The sequence below is a fragment of the Pipistrellus kuhlii genome, unplaced genomic scaffold, assembly GCF_014108245.1.
Source record: "Pipistrellus kuhlii isolate mPipKuh1 unplaced genomic scaffold, mPipKuh1.p scaffold_m20_p_12, whole genome shotgun sequence".
NCBI lineage: Eukaryota > Metazoa > Chordata > Mammalia > Chiroptera > Vespertilionidae > Pipistrellus > Pipistrellus kuhlii.
The window spans coordinates 17,610,804-17,638,394 of NW_023425427.1; the positions used below are offsets into that span (position 1 = coordinate 17,610,804).

At 42.6% G+C, this 27,591-nt stretch overlaps 1 protein-coding gene across 9 annotated transcripts in view; it reads right to left on the bottom strand.

Annotated features, from left to right (window-relative positions):
* The window catches only part of UNC13B (unc-13 homolog B), a 128,085-nt gene that overhangs the window by 27,946 nt on the left and 72,548 nt on the right, over positions 1–27,591 (bottom strand). For 6 of the 9 annotated variants that reach the window (XM_045580026.1, XM_036433455.2, XM_036433453.2 and 3 more), the window contains 2 exons: positions 4,120–4,166; positions 1,675–1,753 (listed from right to left, as the gene is read on the bottom strand). In XM_045580026.1, coding sequence (XP_045435982.1) covers positions 1,675–1,753; positions 4,120–4,166 — 126 coding nt within the window. Of the gene's footprint in view, positions 1–1,674; positions 1,754–4,119; positions 4,167–6,534; positions 6,558–12,740; positions 15,264–27,591 lie in introns of those variants that run through there. The other 3 variants (XM_045580024.1, XM_036433450.2, XM_045580025.1) reach the window with 2 other exon arrangements.

Here is a 27,591-nt window from a genome sequence, read left to right on the forward strand (position 1 = left end):
ATTTGAAAGGGGGTGGGGGAGGGGGAAGAAGAAGAAAAAGATACACAATATTAGGGGTTGGGGATGAGAAAAGAAAAAATGACTAAGAGAAAATGGCAGAGGATAGTTCCATTCAGCCAAATAAAGAGAAAGAAATTGGGGGAGAGGGGGCAGGAGAACAGCAGAGAATGGAGGAGAAATGAGAAAAGAGGTGCATAGAAAAACAGACTGAATAGGGAGAGAAAAAGAGGAGCAGAAGTGGTAATAAGAAAAAGGGTAAAAGTCTAGTTTCAGAGCTCTGGGAGAGCCTGTACTCCACTCTATTCCCACTATCCACTCTGTTATGGAAAATTCCAGGATGTACAACCCAAAATGGGAGTTTTTGATCATCTTGGAGGTCATTTTAACTCCTAAGCCCATTTCAATTAAATTCTACAAATTGTTATCACTACCTCTCACTGACAGACACTAAGAAGAAGGTGCACGGAGATAGTCTAGAAAGCTTATATCTTGGGAGGAGACTACCACTTGACCTCCAAGAAGTTACACCAGCCATGCTCATTACATGCTAAGCTCAATGATCTAGGTCGGAGCGAGAGGCAGTTTCCATTCTAAGCCATCAAAAGAGGCTGGAGAGAGCCAAAACCGGTTTGGCTCAGTGGATAGAGCATCGGCCTGCAGACTGAAAGGTCCCAGGTTCAATTCCAGTCAAGGGCATATAATTTGGTTGAGGGCACATCCCTGGTAGGGGGTGTGCAGGAGGCAGCTGGTAGATGTTTCTCTCTCATTGATGTTTCTAGCTCTCTATTCCCTCTCCCTTCCTCTCTGTAAAAAAACCAATAAAATATATTAAAAAGAAAAAAGGCTGGAGAGATATCCAGAAGAACTAGATATCTAGAAGATGACAATAGAGCCCAGCTCTGAGGGCCTAAGGCTTAAATGTTCCAGGTGGGCTGAAACCGGTTTGGCTCAGTGGATAGAGCATTGGCCTGTGGACTGACAGGTCCCAGGTTCGATTCCAGTCAAGGGCATGTACCTTGGTTGCGGGCACATCTCCAGTAGGGGGTGTGCAGGAGGCAGCTGATCAATGTTTCTCTCTCATTGATGTTTCTAACTCTCTATCCCTCTCTCTTCCTCTCCGTAAAAAAAAAAAAATCAATTTTATATATATATATATATATATATATATATATATATATATATATATATATATTTTTTTTTTTATTTTTTATTTTTTTTTTATTTTTTTTTAATGTTCCAGGTGAAAGCTCGAGCTCATGAAGAACCTCGGGTTCTGTAGGGAGTGAGGTAAAATGAAGTCTCACTAAAGCCATCACTAAGTCTCAGTAAGTCTTTAAATGATTAGTCTTCTGCCAGGCTGGTATGTCTCAGTGGATGTGTCGACCCATGAACTAGGAGATCATGGTTCAATTCCTAGTCAGGGCACATGCTCAGGTTATGGGCTCAATCCCCAGTATGGGGCATGCAGGATCTCTCTTATCATTGATCTCTCTCTCTCTCTCTCTCTCTCTCTCTCTCTCTTCCTCTCTCTGAAATTAAAAAAAAGAAAAAAGATTGTTCTTCAGACTAATACTTGTCACCAAATGGACCACTACCAGTTTTGATAGATTACCAAGGTCCAATGGGGGAATACCCCAAGGATACAGCCTAAGCCTGCACAAGAGTTTCACTCACCAGATCGCTGACAAGTGGCAGTGGCTTTTTTCTGCGTAGATCTGGCATGCTGTCGATGCCATAGAGCCCGCCTGCTGGCCTGAGGAGGGAAGAAAGTATGTCAGAACCTTTAGTCCTGTCCATTTTCCTTGCTCATCTTTTCCCCAGAGGAAGATGTGCTTTCGAGCCAGGTAAGGAAGACAGGAAGTAAGGGAAATAAAGCCATGAGATGATGGGCAATGGAATCTGCTCTCAGAGTGCCCCTACCTGTCTCCTTCTATGGTTTTAGCCAAGGACCTAGAGCTCTTTTATCCCATAGTGACAGGCAACTCTGTTTACCTGAAAGACCTTATGCTCCATACGGCAAGGTGGGAACTGATGGGTAAGAAGGTCTGAGACAATGTTCCCCAAAGATAAGCCTTTCTTGGCCTGTGCAAGAACAGAGCCCATAGGAATAACTCTACAGAAGAGCTGCTGCAAAGGTGAGCAAGACTGCCAAATAGTGACATGTACAAGGGGAAGGGGTGAGGAGACTTCTAAAAAACCATTTAAGAAGGAAACAGCAAAAGAACTCTAAGTGTCTGGTCTAGCCCTACGGACACATCAATAGGGACCAAGAAAAAATTATAATTGAAAATTTCTAAAATTTTAATACTTTTTCTATGTTTATTAATTTTATTGTTCTTTGTCTGTTCTTCCATAACAATATCCAATAAAAACATAGAGAATGTCCCCCAAAGAACACCATTTTCACATTGTGACAACCCAGATTTTATCCCATACTCTTCTACTAACTCTCTACATGTCCTCTGCCAAAATCCCTTCCTCTTTGGGGTCTTGGTGTCACTTCTATAAAATGAGGGGGATGAACTACAATATTTCACTGACCTTTTGGAAGCTGCCATTCTTAGTTTCAATGAAAAGAACTCACGCACTTGGTTCTAATGAGTAATGAGGTGGGAAGTGTGGGGTGGCTGGGTTGTACACCACAGCTGGTCTGAAAAGCGGTATATCTCAGAAGAATAAGAAGGTACTGCCAGCAATATAGGCCAAAAAATAAAAAAATTTTAAAAATGGAGCCACAATTTGGGTCAAGGCCAGGAGTTGGAACAGGCAATGTGATATGTTGATTTCTAATAAAGTCGCTTCCTGAGTACAGGAAGTGAACTTTGTTTTCAATGAGAATACCAGACCTAGGGAAGTCCTAAACTTGTGGCAGCTTCCAAGGAGCTGAAGGGAGGAAAGACGACAATAGGGAGGCATTTAGAAAATCACTGCATGGCTCCCTTTAAAAATAGCTCAGATATGTTCTATCGGCATGCATGTGTTTTACAATTATTAGAGGGGGGGAAAGCTAAAGCCCTGAAGAAGGGCTGTTGAAGAAACAACTAGTGCCACAAGTTAATTCTAAAAACTATAATACATACCACTTAAGATATGAAGTTTTTTGCAACATAGATGAGCTTTTGACAAAAGAAGGGTGGTTCATTCACATTATTAACTTGCTATTTAAAAGAAAAATCACAAAGAAAAGGAGCACGTAGAAATGTAATAGACAACATTATGACCTGATCTTTTTTCTCCCCTGGTCTTGAGGGAGAGGAGGCAGCCACTGAGAATTCTAATGTCGGAAGGTCTTTGTGGGAGAGAAGAAAGATTCTGACAAATAATTAATTGGCAGTACATGTAGGGAAGTGGAGGTAGAGAAGCACTTCAATTATTTTCTCTCTTAAGAATAAGCAGCAGTTGAGCAATTTAAAATGACTCTGCTGCAATCACATGGGTCTGAAACTCCCAGATAAGAAGCACAGACAGAACACACGGAGCTCATAAGGGATGCTACTTATGTCTTGACTAGAGAGAAATGGAACAAGTAGGTGACTCACAACAGCTAAAGCAGGACAGAGCTCAGGGAGAAATCTAATCAGCTACTGCTATCTTCCCCCCCCCCCCCATGGAAAAGCATTATTCTCTTTAATTAACTTATGCTTTCATAGATAGCAGCCACCCCCTGAATTCTGGGTTTGACAGCTCAATGCACCTTTTTTTTTTTTTAATTTCTTTATTGATTAAGTATCACATATTTGTCCTCAACCCTCCATTCCAATCCCCCACACCCCCTACTGTCCCTGACCACTGGTTAGGCTCATATGTGTGCACACAAGTAGCTACTGTTATCTTCTACCTAGAGTAATCACCCCTATGCAACGGATCAGAAATTCTACAGGTAAGAACGGGGGAGCCCTGCTCCAGGGAACCACTGGCAAAGCTCTCTCTTCTGCCTCTAAGTTATCAGTTTGCGAGTTCTCTCCTCTGACCCAGAGAACCAATCAGTCCCTACAGTGGAACATCTTCCTTCCCCAGGATCAAGCATATGAAGTTGTTTCTCCTTCTTCCCAGGGGAAAAGTTAAAAGCCGCATGGGAGTCTGTACAAGATCCACAGAAAACTTGCAAGAATCACTTACCCTTCTGGGAGCCACTGGGGCAAAGAGGAGTCGCCATCATCTGGAATCTTTAGAAACAGATAGAAAAAAGTTAGATGCTCGGACAGAAGGGAGACGGCCATCTTTCTCTGGTAAGGCAGTGAGCAGTAAAGGAGGAAGCTCAGAGGAGTGTAGGTCACATACACCATGTGGTGACATAGCTAGCCTGATGTCTAAGCCAATGCCCTGATGAGCCAAAGGCAACGAGCAGCACTTCATCTTCCCTCTCCCAAATTAACAGGAAGGATACAAGGCCAAGCTCGCTGAAATCCCTGGGCTAAAGTCTACTGGAACTGTGAGAGCTGCCAGAATTTATATTCCCCCTTCCCCCAACACACACACACACACACACACACACACACACACACACACACACCATTAGCATATGTAACAGTAACCAAGGCTGGAAAAAGGATCCATCTAGGCTTCCAGGCCTCACTGAGGCAAAAAGACAACTTCATATAGAATCTGGTCTTCTTCCAGTTATATCCCTAAATTCCTTTGGCTGCCACAGTCAGACCTGGTCTTTCTAAATTCCTCTCATCTTGTGATTTGACTTGGCTTAGCTTCCTTGAAGCCCAAACTCATTGACACTGAGTTCACTCAACATCTGATAAGTTCTATATTACCAGAGAATCCAAGACAGGTTAGACACTTGGATGATCACTCTGGTAAATTTTATGAGCTCTCTAATGAGAAGTTGAACATTGAGGCACCAAATAATTCAAGGGAGAAACAGGTCAAAACAATTTTTAAAGGTTTCTGAACCAGAATACCCAAAGCAAATCCTTCAGGCAGTGTACAGAGTTGCAAAGCTGCCAGGGCTCTCCTGGGAACCAATGGCAAATACTGTTCAGGCTCAAGGGACCCAGTGCGAGCAAGTCTGGAGCTTCCTGCCTTACCTTGTTCCCCTCCACCAACTTCCTGCCATCTGAGACTTGGGCTCTCACTAACTATCCCGGAGCAAATGAGCTCCAGTACAAGGGAGGAAATATAGGTTACTCTGGACAGGGGGTGAAGTTTTGGGAGAGCTAAAGATGGGGGAAGTTATAGACTGAATGAGGTAAGACTGAGTAGAAAAGGGAGAAGTATAACAGGTTAATGGATGAGATGAAAGCTGGCAAGAACTACCTTAGGTCAGCTCCAAATGAACTTTGGATTTAGGACTCTTCTCAGTAAAACCCTTTCTCAGGTTGTCTGTGCCCTAATCAAGTCTATCTATCTCCTGCCCTGGCCTGTGGGTAGGATACTGGTAAAGAACCAGCCAGACCCAAAAGGCAGCCAGAAGTGGCTGAAGCAAGCCCCCTAAGGTTGTTTTGTGAATGGTGGCCATCCCTAAGTCCCCAGGTCCTACCAACCAGAACTTCTATTCCCTTTGAGAACAATTGTTGTACTGAGCAGATTTTTATGTCCTATCTAGAATCAAATGCTTGCCAGAAAGCACTGGGCTTAAGGAAACACAGTCACAAAAAGTCTTTGAGAGCCAGGGTTCACTAGCTCAGATCATACACACTTCCTGTGCTTAGAGATACAGCAGGTCTACAGAAGCCTGCAGACACAGCAAACAGCATGCACACGCAGGGCACTGAAGGAGGGCCAGAGGAGTGAAAGGAGATCTAGACAAAGTACCTACAGGAGGTACATTCACAGACATAACTTGTGCCCGAGGGAAACACAAGGTGAGCATGGATCCTGCTCTGTAGAGGGCTACAGAACGTGTGCACCCACCCATTTGGGGAGGATTCAGTTTTCACTAGGGCCCAAATCACAGACAAAGCAAACCCTACAGTCTTCAAGAACCAGAGCTTGCAGGCACAGAGCATTAGTATAGTATGCATTCACATGGCATAAGGGAACCACATCACAGGTCTATGGAAGCTTATGCTCACAAGAGGCCAGGAAGTCTGTTCAGAAGCACATTCACATTTAGGGCCACAGGCAAGAGGAACAAAATGCCTGCAGCAACACCTGTGCTCAAATACAGAGTGTATGCATGCTGGGCTCAGAGAGGGTTCACAGCATATGCCAGGCACAGCAACAAGTAGAAAATGGACACACAAAGTAGGAGAGGAGGAGGGCAATCAGTGCCTGGGGGAATCAAACCGAGTACAAATATAAGCGCACACATGCCACATTGAATGTGCACCATGCTGGCACACAGATTCTCACACCGGGCTCCAAGGATGTCTGCAGGAGCACACACAAGCATGGAGCATGCACACACACTGCTTTTAGGAAAAGCACACATACTGTTTTTAGGAAAAACAGACTATCTGCCCAGCCAAAGCTCAGAGGCACAGATCATGTGCACTCGGCGCACGCACACAAACACCCCGTGCCAGGAGAGGGGGGTAGAGAATAGACAACAAAAAGGCCCCAAAAGGCCAGACACACAACCTGAAGGGATCCTCGCTTTCCTTCTGCAAGGAGAGAAAGAGCAGAAAAAAAGGGCAGAGAGGTTAGTAGATTCAGTCCTATAGCAGGGAACCCAAAGAAAATGCAAATCTCAAGGGACCTGGAGGAGAGGGAGAGGTGCTCTGAACTGGGCAGTTCCCAAAGCCCAGCTCCCACAATCTTATATTGCTGGCCCCTGCTTCTGTACTGTGGGACATGCCAGGTTTGGCTACTCAGACCAAAGGACGAGGTCTGCCTGGGGATTCCAGTCACTTTTTGGCCTTTCCAAAGTAGCCTGCATGCAGGATCAGGGCCAGCAGGGCCACCAGATCAGATGTTACCAAGGGCCACTCCATCAGGCCATCTGAGCTGGCTGAGCACAGACTGAGCTTGTTCCTTCCTCAGAAAGTATACGAGCTCACTCTGGATCTGGCTAAGTCCTCAAATCCCAAAGGCCTGGTGGTTGAGCCCTTTCCATTTTAAAGCAGAATTGGCCATGTATTTTCCCAGTAAGCCCTAGCCTGTTTTCTCAGAATCTAAGGTAAGCTGGGCCATGTTAAGACCTGGAGTTAAGGCCAGAACCAGGATACGAACTGGGGTTATCAACTGACCACTTCCCTAACAGAAGTCACCATGATCTGGATGATAAAACTATGACTTCAATCTCAGGTATGATTATTTATCTAACATAGAACAATATCTCAAAGGAGATGAATGCTTCCAGAAGGATTAAAGTAAGCCACAATAGAGAAAGTATAAAGCTCAGAGGTAATTTCCTACATTGGCTTCAAGGCCACACATAGATGGGCCACACATAGCCTTTCTTCTCTACAGAAAGTCCAATGAAATGGGTGATATGAAAAAGACACTTCCTGGACTGGGGGCGGGGGAACATGTCTCCTCTACATCTATTCCCTACCTCTAGGAAAGCACTCTGTTACTCTGCTCTCTTTGTTTTTTTGTGTGTGGTGGTATTTTTTTCTTAGCACTCTGTTCCCTTTTGAAAAGACAATTAGTCAAGGAACACTTTAATTGACCATGTGACTCAAATTGGAAAGGTTTCTGTCCTCCTCCACTATCTTAAATACCTTTTACCATGTCAAAGTTACTTTGTGGCCTTCTGTTTTTCCCAGAGTTTCCCATTATGCCTAAAGAATAAAATCCAGTCTGCTGACAAGGCCATCAAGGCCCCCCCTGTTCTGCCCTCTCACATCTACTGGGTAGGCGCAGACTTAATTCTTAAGACTTAGCTCAAATGTTAAATACCTCTGTAAACGTTTCTTTATCTGCCTTTCCATCACATGCCCTTGGTACCCACACTTTTAAATGCACACTTCTATAGCTGTATGTTGCCAGTACTGCTTCATTGTAATTGTCTGTATAAATGTCTCCCTTTATACAATACATTGTTAATTTTTTGTAATCCTAGGGATTAGAATATATCCTAGCATTCGTATGTAAAGAAACCCAAACTTTCAGAACTTAGAAAGCAACACCTTTTCTAAGAAAATTTCTCTTGCCATCCCCAAAGAAAAAATAGATTTCTTTGCTAGTAGTCTGTGCCATTTTCTAGAAGCCAAAGAACTATTCTACCTGCTCTTCAGTTTGTCCCATCCAAATATAAACAAACACCTTTTCTTGTTAAGAACTAAAACTTAAAAAAAAAAAAAAGAACTGAAACTTTTTGTGCTTCCTAACTTCCTTAAATGCCTTAGGATTTTTCCACTAATATTTAGTTTTTAGTTTAAATGATATGTATCTAAGGAACATCTACTTTGTAGGAGAATCCCTGGCCCCTAAGAATGGTCTCACTCTTCCAGACAGTCCACTCCAAACTTCCTCATAGTTAAAACAATCTTAACTTCCTTGTACTTGGAAGTCAAAAGACTTGAGGCACTGATTTATTTAAGCCTGCATTTCCTAATCTGTAAAAAGTAGATAAGAAACAGCTACCTCCAGGGTTATTGCAGGGTTTCCTTTCTTCAACAAATACTTCCTGAGAACATACTGTGTACTATGCATGCAGCAGTGAATGCAACAGACTCCCTTATCTTGAGAAGTTCTACTCTAATAGGAGGAGCAGACAATTAATAATGATGGTGAAGATGAAGATAATAGCTAATACTATGTGGACATATTATGTAACTGGCATTTTATTTAAATAAGTTCATTTATTTCTCATAACAACTCTCCTGGCTAAATACTATTGGTATCTCAACATTTTTGTTGATTAAACTGAAGATCTGAGAGGTTAAAAAACTTGCTTAAAGTCACAGAAAGTGGCAAAGCCAAATTCAAACCAGGCATTCTGGTTCCATATCAGGTGTGATACCGCTAAAAACTGCAGGTTAGAGGCAAAGATAAGGTCCTCTGTGATCATGTTATGGCTGCTATTAAAATTTCATAAAAGGTTATAGAAAGGCCTCATTGATAAAATGACATCTAAGCTGAGAGCTGAAGGAAATGAATATAGAAGCTATTCAGAATTCCAGGAGAAAATTATTTCAGTCAGATAACATGCAATAAATACAAAGCCTCAGGTTCAAGCATAATTGGTGTGAAGCAAGTGTGCAAGACTGCCAGTTCAAATAGGGCTCTATGGGCCCTTATGAACACTGTCTTTCATTCTGAGTGAAACAGAAAAATCACTGGAAGGCTGTGGGCAGAGAAGTGATATGATCTGACTCATTACTCTGCTCTGGGGAGAACAGACTGTATGTAGAAGGATAAGGGTAGGAGTGGGGAGACCAGTTAGACTACTGCAATCATCTATTCTAGATGAAAGAAAATGGTGGCTTAGGCAAGGATGACAGTGGTAAAGACAGAAATGTGCTAAAATTCAGGAACTTTAAAAAAAAATAAAGATAAAGCAGGCACAATTTATTAATTGATTGAATGTCAGTTGTGAGAGAAAAGAAGTCATAAATGACTCTGGATTTAGGCACACACACCTGCAAAGATGGTGCTGCCATTTATTGTTAAGGACCAGTACAAAAAAGTAGGTTTGGTAGGGACTTGAGGAGCAGGAGCAAGAATTTGATTTGGATTATGTCAAATATGTAATGCCTATGTACATCCAAATGGGATGTTAAGTAGATGTGGAATCAGGTGTTCATGAAAATTCTGGGCCAGATATATAAATCTGGAAATGCTTATGAAACTCATAAGATTGAAAGAGACATGCATAAATTTTTTTTATAAAAGTAGTAAGGACTGCCGAAACCGGTTTGGCTCAGTGGTTGAGCATCGGTGTGCGGACTGAAAGGTCCCAGGTTCGATTCCGGTCAGGGGCATGTATGTTGGTTGCGGGCACATCCCCAATAGGGGGTGTGCAAGAGGCAGCTGGTCGATGTTTCTCTCCTATCGATGTTTCTAGCTCTCTATCTCTCTCCCTTCCTCTCTGTAAAAAATCAATAAAATATATATTTTTTTTAAAAAGTAGTAAGGACTGAATACTACAAGATTGGGAAGACGAGGAAGGATCAAAAAAGATGATTGAGAAGGAATGGTCAATAATGTTGGGGGAGAACCAAGACTGAGAAATATTCTGAAAGTCGAGTGAAGGGAGTGTTTCCAAAAGAAGGAATTGAGGCATAAGGATAGTCAAGAGTTCAATGGAATAGAAATGGAATCCAGAAATAAACTCTTACATTTATGGTCAGTTGATTTTTGACCAGGGTACCAAGACCATTCAATGGGGGAAAAGAATAGTCTTTTCCAGAAAACAGGGCTGAGATAACTAGATATCCACATGCAAACAAATGAAGTTATACCCCTACTCACACAATCTACAAAAATTAACTCAAATTGGATCATACACTTAAATGTAAGAACTAACATTATAAAAACTTCAGAAAAAAATGTAAGAGTAAATCTCTATGACCTTGAATTAGACAATGGTTTCTTATCTATGAAACCAAAAGCAGAATCAATATAAGAAAAAATAGATAAATTGAACTTCATCAAAACTTCACTTAAAACTTTTGCACACTATTTGATTATAATGGCTATTACAAAAAACAAACAAACAAACAAACAAAAATCTCAACACTCCAGCAGGAAGTAACAAATGTTGGTAAGGATATGGATCAATTGGAACCTCTGTACACTGCTAGTGGGAATGTAAGATGGTATGGCCACTGGAAAACAAAATGGCCATGCCTCAAAAAATCAATTACTATATGATCCAGCAATTCATTTCTGGGTATATACCCAAATAAATGAAAGCAAGAACTCAAATAAATATTTGCATACTCATATTCATAGTAGCATTATTCACAATAGCCAAAAGATGGAAGTTATCCAAGTGCCCATCAATAAATTAATGGATAAACAAAATGTGGTATACGTACATACAATAAAATACCATTCAGAAAGGAAATTGAGTACATTTTGCTAGGCTACAATGAACACAGCACCTTAGCCTAGAAGGAAGCATGTATAAGTGAATATACTAAGAACAGAAAGTACAAGGTGAATTTGAACAACAGCAGAGTTTCCTTTAGGGTGGAGTACAGTGGGACTATGGAAGATAGTCTAGAAATGCAAATTAGAGACCAGTTGTAGTGGTCTTGAATTTTAAGGGAAGGAATTTAGACTTTTTGATAAGCTATAAGGAGCAGCCATAGGGACATTTGAAAGAAAAGTGACATGATTTAAAAAATTTTATTTTAAATTTAACTTTATGACTTGATATTATAATCACTGGACTCAAACTCTAAAAGAATATTAAAATATATTAATGAAGAATCTTCTCATCACATTAGTTTTTCATCTAATATCTTTTCCCACAGAAAATTGTGCATCAGTTTTTTTTGTATCTTTGTTACATATTCTATACATATACAAACGGACACTATGGCTTTGGATGTTTATTCTTTCCCACTGCTGTTTTTACAACTCTAGACATCTTAGACATACTGTTCTGTACCTTGTTTTAGTCGCATGTCGATTTATCTTAGATATCTTTCTATTTCAGTAAAAAGCTACCGTATTCTTTTTATAGCTACATGGTACTGTATCCCATTGCTTGGACATGACAATAAGTTATTTAACCAATCTTTCTTAATGAACAGTTAGGTTGTGTCCAATCTTTGCTATTAAAAACAATGCTTCAAACACAGCCTAGAACATATGTCCCTTTAACAGGTGAAAATATACCTTGCAGGGTATATTTCTGGAAATTATATTGGGGCTCAAAGAGTACATACAATTCTGATAAATTTCCAACTGCCTTCCTTGGGTTATACCAATTTACACTCCCATCCCACGAGCAATGTGTGAGTACCTGTTCCCTCACACCTTTGCCAACACAATATGTTCCATAATTTTAATTTTGTTTTACAATAGAAAGATTAATCAGGTTATATGCATAAAAGGACAACTCCATTTATATTTAAAACTGGATGAATGCAGTACATGCTCTTGGGTAAATTTAAATTTGACTGGGAGAAATAATTTTAAAGCTATGTGTCTCCATACTGCCTAGGAAAAAAGTTTTCGTATTCCTTGTAGTCAAAATTATTCCATTTTCTAGTTCTTAGGCAGGAAGCCTTTAGCTGGGGATGGAAGAATGGGAACACGGCCCTTAGGGTCAACACTATAGATAGTTTCTGGACAGTTCCAAGTTGTAAATAAGGTTCTATGTTGTCAAGTCCAGAACTAGGAAGGAGGCAGGTGGGGATAATGGAAATTCCCAGAGTGGCCTACAAAGTGCAGAAACCCCATCAGCTTTGGGGAAATGGCAATCTTATCTCAGCAAGAAATAAGAATAATTTTTAAATGCAACACAGCGTTGTGTTAGTCCCTCTAGTGCCTATGAGTCAATACACCCCATCCCCATTCCTGCCTCTTACTCTGCACCTACTTTACTCTCAATTATCCTAAAAGTTCTACGGCTGTAAACTACTTCTGCCCAAATGTTCCTCCCTCTTTTGAAAAGGTACTTTCTAAAGCCACACACTCACATACACCATTGCTATATAGGAAGTTCCTTAGGGACAGGAACTTCTTTCCTGTTGCTTTTAGAACCCTCTTTCACTCTTAATTCCCACAGGATTGGTTTAAAATTTATACTCAAGTAATTCAGAATGATTCAAGCTGTGAATCTCCCCCTTCATCTTGTAAAACTCACCACCAAGCTAGGTCTTATGCTGGCCACAGAGAGCCCATGACCAGCTGCAGCCCCATTAAACAGAGACTCGGAATACCTGGGTGCGTGTCTTCTACCGAGAGATGGTTTGCCTTCTGGACCAGATCATGCAGAAGTTTTTTCTGCCTCAGTTTTTTCTCTCTTAGAACATTTTTAAAATTGTTGATGCACTTGTTGAGGTAGATGGTCTCTGCACACACTTGCTCTAAGCTTAGTCTGCCCTGCTTGGGAGATTCAGGCTTGGAACACATTTCACTTTCCTGACCCGGAGCCAGAGTCAAACCTGGCAATGAATGTGCAAGAGGTGAGTTATGAGAAGCCAGAGAGAAGTTGTCGGGATCCTGAGAGGTTTGGTCTCCCTTTGTGGAGATGCCCACTCGGCCAGAGACCACAGAGAGCAAGCTCTCACTCCCCTGACTGCCAGGGCTCTCCACAGAGAAATCCTGGGCACCCCCTGAACTCGTTGTCCCAAGAAGTCTATCACTGTTCTCTGACTGGGAACAACTCTCATTGCTTTCCAGGTCCTCAGGACTGACTGACCCACTGTTCTCCAGCTTCTGAAACACTCCCTGCAGAGCTGAACGAAAGTGGTGAATTGCTCGGCCCAGTTTACTTGTATAAAACTTAATTTCCACATCTTCATCCTCCTGCGAGCCACTCACACCACAAGAGGACTTTTCAAAGACATCTTTAAGGACTTGAGCAGCACACTGCTCCTCTTCATTCAAGTCAATAGGAACCATGCCACTGAAAGTCTCAGGCCTTATGATAATTTGCTCCATCATGCTGTCACAGCTCATAGTTGCAAACCTTCTGGACTTGTCTGTCAAAAGGTCCTCTAGCTGCTTTGAGCTCAAAATATCAATTCCGGCTTCACAGGCCAGGAGCTTGTCCTCTGTCTTCAGCGACCCAGACAGTGACAGGCAGCTACTGTCCTCACGTTTATCGTCGTAGTTGTTTTCTCTTTTTGCTACTTCACATGCTTCAAGTCCTTGACTACACGGTCTGAAAACCTGGGATTTCCCAGAATCCCCCTCTTTTGAGATTAACACTAGGGAAGGTTCCTCTAATTGACGAAGGGCAGGCAGAGAAGCCTCTCTCTCTGTCAGTTCACCACAGCTGCCACCAATGACTTGGGATGTTTCTGATGTTCCTTTTCCTTCAGCCCCTGGCTTAGACAAATCACTTGGCTTTGCTACATTGTCCCTGGGTGGGAAGCAAAGGCTTTGCTGCTCAAGGATCAAGGGTTCGCTATGCTGATTCTGGGCCCTCATTTGATATACTCCATTCAAGGGTCCTCTATTTTCTCTTTCGACATGAAGAACTGGTTTGTCTGGGATTGAGTAACTTGAATTATGATCCTGAGGCTGTTGTTGCAAAAATGATAGAGACTCCTTTGGGGAATGCTTACTGTATTCCCCAAAGCACTGTAGCCGGGTTGGCTCTTCTTTGGTGGCAATCCGGACCCCTACACTTTGCAAGAGTATGGATTTCTGCAGGATGAAGTCTCTGTGCTCTACATGGGCAAGCTTCACAACAGTAGGCCTGGGGGCCTGGGCACTGCCTGCCCTATAAGCTTCTTTGATGTATCTATTGCACTGCATGCCATTAATACAGACATGCTTGGCCAAGAAGCTGTGCACCAGCTCCAAGGTATTTTCCCCATCTTGCTCAGGAAGTCCATACAGATACAGAATGGCTTCCTCAGGAAGTCTTCCCGCCTGGGGCTCCTGGGCCTTTCCTCCTGCACACACTTTGGCAAGGGAGTTGCTGCCCACCTGCGAGCCTATTTCACTCAGGACTGAGTCTACACAGTTAGAGACTTCATCCACCGAACCCTGGACTTGGCTCAAGTGCTGCTGCAGCTCAGCAATCTCAGTTTGGAGACGACTGATGCCTTGCAGCTCTCTGATTATATAGTCCACTACATCCCCCAAAGGTTCTTGCTGTCCAAGGCTCCAGCCTTGGCCCCTGGACAAAAGGAACTTGGCTTGATTCCCTTCTGAGGGCTCTTGACAGCTGGTGGTAATGCCGGCAGATGGGAGGTCCTGAGAGCTAGACCCCGAGGCACAAGCTGTGGCGTCCAGAGGAAGCGGGCTGCTGGCCTCCTGTTCAAAGCTGCTATACTGGGCCAGGCCCCCGTCTCTATCCCCACCAAAGGCTGAGGCTGTTGACCCACAGCAAGGGGGCAGGGAGCTGTCCTCTGGTAAGGATTCAGCAGGTCCTGAGGACTTGCTCTTGATGTTACACATGGTCTCTGCCTTAGTTTTATCTGGGGAAATCCTGGAGGAGGGTCCCAAGGTGACCATGATTTCTTCCTCTGACTCTTGCAACAATCGCTTCATTTTCTCCCTCTGGGTTTGAGGTATTCTCTGTTTCTTCCTCTTATTTCTGATCAGGATGCTTACTAGAGATTGTCTTGGAAGGCAATACCCTATCCTGCTCTTTTCAGGCTACTTCTAGCAATAATTGCTGGCTGATGCCTTGGGCTTAGCCCACAGTGTTGCCTGGATTGGTCCCATGTGTGATCTCCAAACCTGGCACATGCCCTTGGGATCCAGGCTTGACTCTTATCCTGCAGCTAGTGAAAAAGGAAAATAGTGCACTCAGGTCAGAAAGCAGCAGGATACTTTTAACCTGAATCAAACTGTCAAGCAGGAATAAGAATGTTACCCTCTAAGACTGTGGAAGTCAACCCTGAGTTGTCTCCCCATGCTGGCCGTAAAGGCTATGGGCAATCAGTTCTCTTTCCTTGGCTTTTCATCAGAGTATTGATATAAGATTGAATCAAGCCCTTTTGTTCTGGGCAAGCACCCAAAGGCACAAGGATTGAGACAAACTCATGGGAAGTAGGTGGGGGTGAGATCAATGAGTAACTGAATCTTTATAAAATTCAACATGAGGGTCTGGCTCAGGAATGAACAAATAGAGGCTTAACTACCAAAGCTCAAGTCACATACACAGTGAACGAACAACAAAGACAAGATGTAGAATGTTAGTTTTCTTTTTTCCTAGATGGTTGTTCTGGTGATGGCTCAGCTACTCCAGGTTGACTCCTACCTGAGCTGATGCTCTATACTCACAAGAACTTGCAGCACAAAGTGATGGCAACCCTTAACTGGAGAAAGGACCATGGTAAGTATTTAAAACTTGGGAGGAAAAAAGATGTTTTCTATACCTAGTTCTAGAATAAGATAGCACAGTGGGCATACTTACTGTCCCAGACTCAGGAGGCATTTACATGTTTGGATTAGAGGGCCAGATGGCCAAAGGCACACATATGATGGGCTCACAGGTGGGATGAAAGAGGCTCAGGCTTAGCTGGAGTTCTGAACTCCATTTTATAGTCTCTAAGGTTTTTGGTGCAGCCTAATCAATACACAGGTTTGGCTTGCCTGACCCACAGAGCATCTGGTCTAATGCTTTCTTCAGAGCACCAGGGGAAGTGATTTTCTTGGAGTAACAGGGGGTTGTTTTAGCCCTCTGATTGGCCTGTGAAGGGTAGGTGGAGAGTTGTTTATATCACAGAGGGCTCCACAGTGCTTTGCTGTTCTCCAAAAAGGTCAAGACAGACCTGCCACCAGTCTTGCCCCTACAACCTAAGCTATTGGCACCTGTACTGAGATGACTATTACCTTACATAAGGTGGGCATTCATTCTCTTTTTACTGGAAATGTACAATATAGGGAAGGAGCAGAGTGGAAAGTACAAAGGGGAAAGCAGAGAGCCTAAGCAGACGTGGAACTGCCAATACTCTGGCTCTGCTGGGTTTCCCTTGGGAAGGGTAAAACCAGAGATAGTTTTCCCAGTTTCTAGATTTGATCAAGATTTCTAAATCTTTTAAACCCTTGCCTCTTATTATTTTTCCAGTACTCAAGTTAACCCTAAAAAATAGAAAACAGCGTGTGAAAAAAACAAACTGACTGCACTGGCTAGATTTGCTCAGGGTTTAGAGTGCAGGCCCCCAGACAAAGGGTTGTAGGTTCAATTCCCAGTCAAGGGCATGTACCTCATTGCAGGTTCAATCCCAGCCCAAGTCAAAGTGTGAGCAGGAGGCAACCAATAATATCTCTCTCTCTCTCTTTCTCTCTCTCTCTCCCCCCCTTCCACTCTCTCTGAAAAACCAGTGGAAAAAATATCCTTGGGTGAGGATTAAAACAAACAAACAAACAAATAAAAAACAGTTCCCACTGCAATTCATGTTCAGGAAAGGCTATCATCTATGGTCTATGGGCCTAAAAGTTAAAAGCACTATGCCTCCCAGACTAGGAAGAACTAGAAGGATGAGTCACAAGATTTGGGATAAAGATGAAGCTGACTTTAAAAATAATAATAATAATAATAACTAGGCCAAGAATCAAGAAACAGAAACTAGATTAATTCCCATTTCATTTCTTCCCTTCTCTCTAGCTCACCAAAAACTCTACTTCATCCAGGAATTCTACCCATCCTGTAAGGCATTTGAAAGGTCTAATTATTTCCTTTCTTTTTCTTTTTCTTTATTTTGGTTAATCCTCACCTGAGGATATTTTTCCATTGATTTTTAGGGAGAGTAGAAGAAAGAGGGAAAGACAGAGAGAAACATCAATATGAGAGAAACATCAATCGGTTGCCTCCTGACTGAGCCCCAACTGTGGCCCATGCCAAGGAAGAGTCTACAACCAAGGTATGTGCCCTTGACTGGAACCAAATCCGGGACCCTTTGGTTCACAGGCCCTGTGCTCTATCCACTGAGCCAAACTGGGTAGGGCTTTTTAATTTTAAAAAATATTTTTTTTTATTGATTTCAGAAAGGAATAGAGAGGGAGAAAGAGATAGAAAAATCAATGATGAGAGAGAATCATTGATTGGCTGCCTCCTGCATGTCCCCTACTGGGGATCAAGCCCATAACTCAGGCATGTGTCCCAACCAAGAATTGAACCATGACCTCCTGGTTCCTGAGTTGATGCTCATCCACTGGGCACCTGCCAGGCTAATTATTGCTTTTCAAGCATTATTCCTTTACTCCAATGTCTCAAGGGGCTGAGGTCAGCCACTCCCCTAATCTAGCCAACTCAATCTAGTCTGTGTGTGAGAGAGGGGCTGCTCTATATTCACAAGAACTCCTGGGTCTTGTGGCTTAGTGTCCAGCTGCCTAAGCAGCAAAGCCCTCAATTCTAGTACTGACTTGTAAAATTATTCCTTTTCTCCTCCAACAGGTACAAAATTTATATTTCTAAAGCCACTCCTTTCTTTTCTCCCCAACTGGGCAAGGTATTAGCACCTTGGCCCTAGAAGGGCTGGAGCTAGCAATTAGCCTTTCCAGTTTGTCTCAAGGAGAAAGATTGCTTACTGAACCAAGATGAAAGCTCCATGTATGACCACATGATGCCATGAGGAAGTGCTACTAGGCTGAGAATCAGAAGACTTAAGTTTGGGTCATCCCTCACCTGCGACCTTTGATTAAACTTTGACTTATCTGTGTCTTAGTTTCCTTATCTGTAAAGGGGAAAGTAGGAATGTTATAAAGCTAAAATGTGAGACTGGTAATTGGTAAACAATAAAGAACTACAGTTATTAATAACATGACAAGTCCCTGAGACAAAGAAGCAGGGAAACTAATATCTAAGCCAAGCATGCAACCGTCTAAATAGTATGATTTGTATGATTTGAGTGAACCATGCTCCCTACCAGTCCCAGCTCCCTACCTTTCCCAGTCACTTTTAGTAATCTACAGCAATGCCTGGAATCCAACTATTAAGTGACATTCTTTGTTAGTCTTGCTTCCTTCTAGAAGCTTTTTCTTTCTTCTTCTTTTTTTTTTTTTTTTTTTAAGGTAAGAAAAAGGAGAAGCAAAACATTCAGGTGACAACAGGTTTGCCATCCTCCCTCGGACAAATTGAAAGTATGAGTAAGGGGCAATAGCTATAGGAGGCAAGTTTTTTCTTTCTAATTCTGGTAAGGCTCAGAACTCATTTCCAGGTCCAAGTCAGCCTCACTTTGGTCCAGATGTGGCATTTGCTCAGAAACAAAAATGAAGCTAACTCACCTGTTGTTGCTTCAGTGCAGGCCAGATTAACTCTGGGCCTATCTGCTTCTGCCCCTCAGATCAGTACTCTAGAATAGATAGTGTTGGCCTAACTTCCTGCACATCTCGCCAGGTGAACCCTCCAAGAGTGCAGTGCCTACAATACTTGCTGGCAGCCACACAGGTGCAAATGACTCTGAACTTGAAAATCACCTCCTGGGAATACAGGTTTCCTTAAGGCACAAAAAGAAATATTAGTTGTTCAGACATTTAAGTTCTGAAGCAGGGGACAGAGCCCAATGTGATGCCCAGAGGATCAACCACTCTGCTCAGAACCCAATAGGATACCAAAAGCCAGGATGCACTGAAGGAGCAAGCCTCAGGATCAGGAGACCCAATTCAAGGCCATCCCCTTCTTCATTCTCTCTTTGCTACTACTGTCCATAGAAATGAAATAACAGGGGCCAAAGTAAAGAAGGACAATTTGATCTCTAAATAAAGTCAACCAATGTGCCAGGCACTAAGCTATGTGCCAGGGATATAAGGCATAGTTCCTGTTCTGTAATATATCAAGGTTTAGAACAGGAGATGGGTATATAGACAAGCACAAAATAAGGTAATACATGTTATAACAGAAGATGTAAAAAGTAAATAAAAGCAAGCATTTAATTACAGGGATGGATAATGTGAAGGCAGAGAGAGGCCCAGTAAAACCTGGGCAGGGAAGGCCACAGACAAGTAGTATTTGAGCTTATGAGATAAGGAAGCCTTGGGGTCGACCCAGCTCAAACCTGGCCCTTCAGTTCCCTCTATTACTTACCCAGTTCTGTCATTCTGCTCTATCCTATTGGCCTATCCACTCTCCAAATCTCATACATATACTCTCAAATATAATACTTTCTGCAATCTTTCCCTAAAGAATGTCTAAGGCTAAGAAAAATAAAGCACACCTTTCAAGGAATATCTGTGTTTGAAAAGGGAACATAACAAAACAAAATGAGCCTGGCTGGTGTGACTGAGTAGTTGAGTGCCTATGAACCAGGAGATCCCAGTTCAATTCCTGGTCAGGGCACATGCCCGGGTTATGGGCTCCATCCCCAATGTGGGGCGTGCAGGAGGCAGCTCATCAATGATTTTTCTCTCATCATCGATGTTTCTATATCTCTCTCGCTCTCCCTTCCTCTCTGAAATCAATATAAATATATATATTTTTTTTAAAAATTAATTAATCAAAAGGAGTAAAGCCCCAATGATAGAAAGCTAAGTACTAGGGAATGAGTAAACCCCTTAAAGCCTACTCAAAGTCAAGGAGCAAACGTCCTTCAGTTTTCTGAAAGAGCTAATTCTTTTACTACTTTCTGATTTATCAAATAAGTGTGATTAAAACGTGAATATTCCTTGTAAAATTGCTTCTGATCCAAATCCCGGCTTGGAGAAAAAAACTGGGGAGCCTCTGGGAACAGCCAGGTCTCTGTGCATATCAAGCAGCCTCTCTTTTTATGTGAAGCTCTGAAGGCAGAAAGCCAAGAGCTCTGAAACCCTTACTCCCCAGGGGTCACATATTCCTGGGCCATTTACCAATTATGTTATATGGCTAATATAGTAGAAGAAATTAATTTTTAAACTTTTATTTATTTGAGAGGGGAACATTGGTTTGTTGTTCCACTTATTTATGAATTCATTGATTGATTATTATATGTGCCCTAACTAGGGATCGAACCCACAACGTTGGCCTATCAGGACAACATTCTAACAAAATGTGCTATTGCCGAAACCGGTTTGGCTCAGCGGTAGAGCGTCGGTCTGCGGACTGAAGGGTCCCGGGTTCCATTCCGGTCAAGGGCATGTACATTAGTTGCGGGCACATCCCCGGTAGGGGGTGTGCAAGAGGCAGCTGGTCGATGTTTCTCTCTCATCGATGTTTCTAGCTCTCTATCTCACTCCTTTCCTCTCTGTAAAAAATCAATAAAATCTTTTTTTTTTAATGTGCTATTAACCAGGGCCAAGGGGAGGAATGGATTTCTAGGGCCACAACAGGTAGGGGCCCACAGGAATGGATGCTAACCTTTGAGAAAAAGTCAATGCTTACAGAGAATCTTATCAGAGAAAATGATCAGGGTCACGGTAAGAAGCGTGAGGTTAACCAAATGGAATAAAAGAATGCTCTAGATCAAAATACAGAGCAAGGTCAAAGAACGGTAGCTCTTAGGATTTATCACCCCTCCTCACCAGCTTTATGGGGAATCCCATTTATAGGCCAAAAGCTGGACATTGTAAAGGAAAGAAAACCTCAAGCATTGTATCCAAGAGAGAACCTTGAGTAATGTACAGTAGCACAAGAGAGGAGGCAGCCTTCAGGGAGTTGGCATATGAGGACCTCAGAATGAAGACTGAGTGACAGGAGAGATGGGGAGTCTGTGCCCTGTCCAGGCCTCCCTTTCAGCAGCACCAAGGTTTATTATATCCAAAGAGTGTAACAAACCATAAATACACATGTACCCTGATACTCATGACAAAGACTCTCCTTTGACCAAACTTGAGACAGGTTGTTCCGAGTTCCCTTTCTAACTAGGCACCTGACCTTGGGGTCTGTTTAGTCCAATTTTAGCAAGTATCTTCCTAGGTCAGTTTAGTGAAAACTCCCACCTTTGATTTGATATCTGACCAAATTCCTTATTTCCCACCCTACCCAACCTCCAGCAAAAATCCTGTCAAATCAGATTAACTAGACTCTCCTATTCTCCTGATATTTCCTCTTAGTAATTTTCATCCATTTACTCTCACCCCTGCTCCTGTCTATAAATTTCCACTTTTCCTTGCATTCAGAGTTAGGCTCATTCTCTGTGCTCTATTACAGTACCCTAATGTAGTAGTCCCCCTGAATAAAGTCTACCTTACTATCTTTAACATGTGTCAAAATAATATCTTCTTAAGCACTATCTCACTCTCTTTTTTCCTTATTACCTCATGGCTCTTCTGAACAGAATGAAGAAGCAACAGGAGAAGGAATCACATCCCCCCCAAAACAAAACAAAACACACATCCACAATATCTATCGCTTTACTCTGCAATAGTTTCTTCATAGAACTTATTACCTCATTACCACCTAATTGATCATATATTTGCCTGCTTGTTTATTATTGGTCTCTCCCCTACCTCTTTATCCTAGAATGAGAGCAGGCATTCTGTTTTATTCGTTGATGTTTTCCTAGCACCTAAAACAGTGCCTGGCACATACAGTGCTCAAAATAAACAAACAAACAAAAAATCTTGCCACTGAGTAAAAGGAACCAAAACACAAAATTAGAAAATGTTAGAAGAGTCCTTTAGAGAAACTACACTGAGGTAAAGCCTACGGAGTAGTAGTTTTGTTTGACTATCATAGCATTTTTCTTAATTTTAATATTTGCATTCTTTTTTTCACAGTGAGTACTTAAGTCTGGTATGTATCTTACATTCACAGCCCATCTCAATTTAGATCAGCCACCCTACAAGTATTCAACAGTCACATGTGGCCAATAGCTACCATATTGGACAGCACAGTCAAGGATGGGGCAGGGTACACTCTGGAGAGCCTTCAAAAACCTGACAGCATGCCGGGACCGGTTTGGCTCAATGGATAGAGCGTAGGCTTGGGGACTGAAGGGTCCCGGGTTCGATTCCGGTCAAGGGCATGTACCTTGGTTGCGGGCATATCCCCAGTAGGGGGTGTGCAAGAGGCAGCTGATCGATGACTCTCTCTCTCATCGATGTTTCTAACTCTCTATCTCTCTCCCTTCCTCTCTGTATAAAATCAATAAAATATTAAAAAAACAAAAAAAACCTGACAGCAGATGCTCCCTGCAAAGAGCAGACTATCATCACAGGGGCAGCGAAATACTCTGTTCTTTCACTCATCCTTTTACCTGATCACTTTGATACCAGCTAGAAGCAGCTTATTTCCATTTTGTGATAGATTCCATCTTTTTCAAGGCCACAAAGAATGAAATATTAAGACCCCAACCTGCAGAGGATGAGACCTTTTCTCTCTCTCAACCTGATCCTTTCTAAATACTTTGTAGCTTCCTTCTTCCCAATTCTCTGGGCAAAACCACAGGATAAACCTAATTACTTCAACAGAAGCTTCCCCTTGTCTCACAGATAAGAGCATAATCTCAATGGAGCTGTGTCAAAGGTATGTTATCCTACACAATTCACACTAGAGGGACACATAACAATAGTATAATTATTTTTGTTTAGTATTACCGCTTATATGATTCCTATTTTATCATCACAACAGCCCTGTGAGGTGGGAGAGAAAAGGTCTTTGACTAGGATTTAAAAGGGGTCTTCAGCTATAAAGTTAGTGCTCTTTTCACATATTCATGACACAAATGGACAGATTATCTATTATGCAAGTGTGCACATACTCAAGACTGAGAAAACTCAAGATTGACTTTTCTATTTATATGGCATTGCGCACATAAGAGGAAAAAATTAATACATTTGACAAGAGGACAGTATACAGAAAATGGAAAGGTTTTAAGTATACACAGGCACAGGAAATATACACAAGAATAGGAAAGTTACTGAGTATGTGCAAACATGCATAAGATAAAGAGACAGCTATCTATCTATATTGTATGAACATGGAGGGAGAGATGACTTTTGTATATTCATAAAAGATGAATGAATGAGTTGTCTATATGTATATACATACAGAGAGGAATGAACATGTTAGCTATAAACATATGAACATATCAAGAGGGAGAAAACAGATTATTTGTATACAAGTATGCATACATCCAGAGGGGTAGACAGGTTAAGTATATACATATAGAAGAATACCAAGGAAGAATGGTCAGATTATCAGCACATAATCATGCGCACATGAAGATTCTATCCTCAGTGCTGAGTATGCTATTTTTCACTCATTATAATGACCCCCCACCAGCAAGTTGGCTCAAGCAGTTATATAATTAATGTAGCTGTTCCTTATCCCACCCACAAATGCTTCGCTTTTGTCCCTTCTTATCGTTCAGTCAGTCATACACTTGAAACCACTTACCTTGTTGCTTCAACCAAAAGAAGAGTTAAGGAAATGTTAAAAACCAACACATTAAAACCACAAATACTCAAGTTTTAAAATGCAAGTGCTGTCTGTAAGAGGAAATCCATTCAGAAGCACTCCGTGGTGTGATAAAGAAGCCACAGGATGAACTTTCTATGCCACAGCACGGCTGTTTGCCCAACCAACAAACAGAGCCAAGGAGCTGTTATTCTCAGTTGCACCCAGCTGGCTGGCTCCACGGTGCAAAGTTGACGATAGGAACAATGCTCAGCAGAGAAATCCTCTCATTGAAAGGCTGGGCAGGAATCTTGCTGACTACAAATCTAGGAATCCAATCTGGTCCACACCTCTCTGCTGAGGGGGATTCTGACGACGACGAGCCTGCTTCAGCAATAGCAGCCAAACTTCAACTGGATGTGGAATTCTGACTCAATCGATTCCGGGCTTTGAGACTGAGACAGAAAGCAGGGCAGCTCCCCTGCTCCTGCTGCTGCTCCTCCTCCTCTCCAGCTGCTTCCTGCCTGCAACCTCCCATAGGGCACCAGCCCTCCTCACACATTCCTAGAGCACACACCCCCTTCCCCAGCACACTCACGCACACACAGACCTCACCAGCAAGCTCACTCACACACCCTGGGTGAGTGTCTCTCCCTCTCGCTAAATATAGATCTTACTCTCTCCCCTCCCCCATTTCTTCCCCTCATTTTTCTCCCCCCTCCTCTCTTCTCCCCTGCCTATTCACCTCTCTCATGTCTGGGCTATAGGATATAAAGACACAGGAAGAGGCCTATTCTTTGAGGAGCTCCCAGTTTCAGAGGAAAGACAGAACATAGCAAGAAACTGCCAAAGCATAATATAAAGGGAGTTTTCCCTTTTGCTGAGACTAGTGCTAGTTTGATTGGTAGGTTTTTGTTTAGATTGTTGGATCTTATATGAATACAATCTGCTGTCTACATTTGCTGAATAGGTAAAGTATCCAAGTGCAGTTAGAAATCAAATAGAATCATGTTCTCAGACTAGATACCTAGTCCAGTTCTTCCTGAACAGCCACAACAAGAGAAGCAACTGGAAAACAAGAATGCCTCTAGGCTAGACCAAGGCAATGATTAGAGAGAAGTAGGTGTTGCTGGGTAGGCTGAGCTGGACCCTCTACTGCGCAAGTCATGACCACAGATTGTTTTAGAATCCAAAATTAGGAACCAAGTAACCTAAAGTGATATCACACTGACCAAAAGCTGTCTAAGGTTTAAGGCCCTGGTATCATGATCCTAAACTTCCCAGTCCTTTGCCGGTAGCATCCTTGTTTCCCTAGAGACTTGCTAGTCAGGTGGCTCTCACATAGCCCTAATTCCTAATAATTCAACAATTCTGGTTAGTACTCATCAGAAAATTGAATATTCTTATCTTCAAAGAGCACTCAAGCTGTTCACTGCAACATGATGCCGAACATAAGCCACAAACATAAGCCACATATATGACATACATGACATCCCTTCCTGATCTGCAACCACAGAAGAAAAAACACAGTATGAGCCCAGAGAACTTAAGAATTCTCAATATAGAGTTCCAATCAGCCAATAACAAACCAGTGAAGCACTCCTAGTCTACCTCCTCTGATCCTGTCGTAATGAGAAGAGATCCACTCTTTCTGAGGCGAACTGCAGATAGGCAAGTTTGATTCACCCAAACTAGGCTCTCCAATTTTGCTACTTCTGCTGCCCTGCAACATTCCTCATGACAATCCACAACAGAACACAGCCCTATTATACAGGAATCAGGTAGTCAGTCTATGGGGGCCACCATGGAATCTGTCACTGCAGAACAGGCAGCCCTATATGGTAGATAAAACAAGCTTTTAAATTAAGAATGATTTCCTTGGCTTAGCCAAGATCCTGAGGAGAAAGCGTTTATTCCAGAGCCAATATTTGCCTCCCTACTGCCTTCTTCCAATAACATTGCTTCCCCCTCAACCAAGGAAGAAAAGTTAGATTCCAAGACATGCTAAGCAACCCATTTCTTAACTATCCACCTCATTATACAGCCAAAGCTGACAGCAGAGCAAATACCTCCTAACCCAGTCAGGAGCTGGCTGGATGACAGAAGAGATAAGTGTTGGCAGTGCAACTATAGCCACATCTAAATACAGAAAGGAAAAAAGAAACCTTGAAAACTGTCAAATTTCTGTGGAAGTCACAGCCAATGTATTGTGGAGCTTCCCATACTTCAGCCTGGAGAAAAAAGTAAAGGGTTTAAAACAAGAAATATGGGGAAGACTGGTTAAGTCATAATTCCCTCCTCAATCCTGCAGCCACTCATAAAGAGCCCAGAATAGAGAGCTGTCATTACTAGATTTGCATCTGGGCTTCCCAAACTGAGAAGTTCAAGCCTTAAGACTGGGGAAGATCCTCAGAGCTAGGACAATGTCCAGAAGAAAGCTATTTCTTCCTGCCTCACCACCAGTGGCTCCAGGACCTGGCTGAGGCCTCTAGATGCAATACCAGAGGCTAATGTGACCCTGCCTTGTACATCTGCCTCTGAACACATCTTCTTAAGCAGTTGGAGTTTCCAGACAAACAACGGCTCAGACAGCAGAAGATGTCTTTAATAAATCTTTTCTCTCTAGTTATAGTCATGTCATGACTTTGACCAGTAAGTATCTTTGTATATTTCCGCTTCCCCAGGTTTCAGCAAAAGCCAAGAAGGAGAATAAGTGGGAAATAGCAGTCGGTGTAAGCTCTGGTAAACAAGTACGACTCCTTCTGCCACCATTCACAGGGCCCACAGAGTAGCAGACATCCTATGACCATAGGATTATCAGACCTCCTCAGTAAACTAGCCTTTTGGGATAGACACACAATTTCTGTTTCCTGAGCTGTGTGCGCAACAATGCAGCCTCCTGGTCACAGTGGATCTGGCTCTTGGGAATCCTGGGCAGGCTAAAAGGATGGGGGTGCTTTTTTAGAGGTAAGAAATAGCACAAGCACCCACCTCACTTGGGAAGATTCCTCAAAGCAGGGCTCTTTAAGAACTAGCTGGGCAGAACTGGGAAAATAGATTAGGTTAAGAAGGAAAAAGCATATATTCAGAAACTGTGAGATGCTCTGAACAGGCATCTCAAGGTCTGGCTCCCAATTTGGATCTTTACAAAGATCTTTGCCTAGAGACAGATGAGTCGAGATGGAAATCCAATATGAGACACTGGCACTCACGCAGCGTTGTGGGAAGGTTCCGAGCTGTAGGAGCTCTGAAGGGGAACTGAATGGATGGGTAAGTCAGAAGACCACCTGGCGTACAGAATTCATCCTCAGCTAAAGATCTGAGTGGTGTCACAAGGATTCTGGAGGAGGGACTCACCAAGCACAATTTCCCCCTCTGGTACAAAGTCTCCCTGGAACCAGGTACTGCTGTTCTGGAGGCAAAGAATGTGCCTGCTCCACACCTGGCCTGCCTTTTCAGGTGTCACTGCTAGAGAGTGGTTGGGTCAGGATCAGCAGGGGCCTACTTTATCTTCCAATGTTGACAATGACACATACGGGGTAGAAATGATAGGTGGAAACCAAGTCCACTTACGCAGGAGAGAGCTTTGACTCTGTTCCTTCTCTACCACTAAGTGAAGCCAGAAGTAAAATGAAGAGGCGGACATGTGGTCACACAGCTGGGACCTGTTTCATGAGGAAAATGATTTGTTTTGGTGGCTGAGAAAAACCTTTTTCCCCCCTATAAAATTATGCCCTCCATAAACTACTCAAAAAGTCTATGCAGCAGAGAATGATGGGCAATGGAAGATGATTCTCCTTCCTGCCTCAGGAACAACATGCCCCTCTAGGGGAGTGATGAGCCTGGCAGAGATG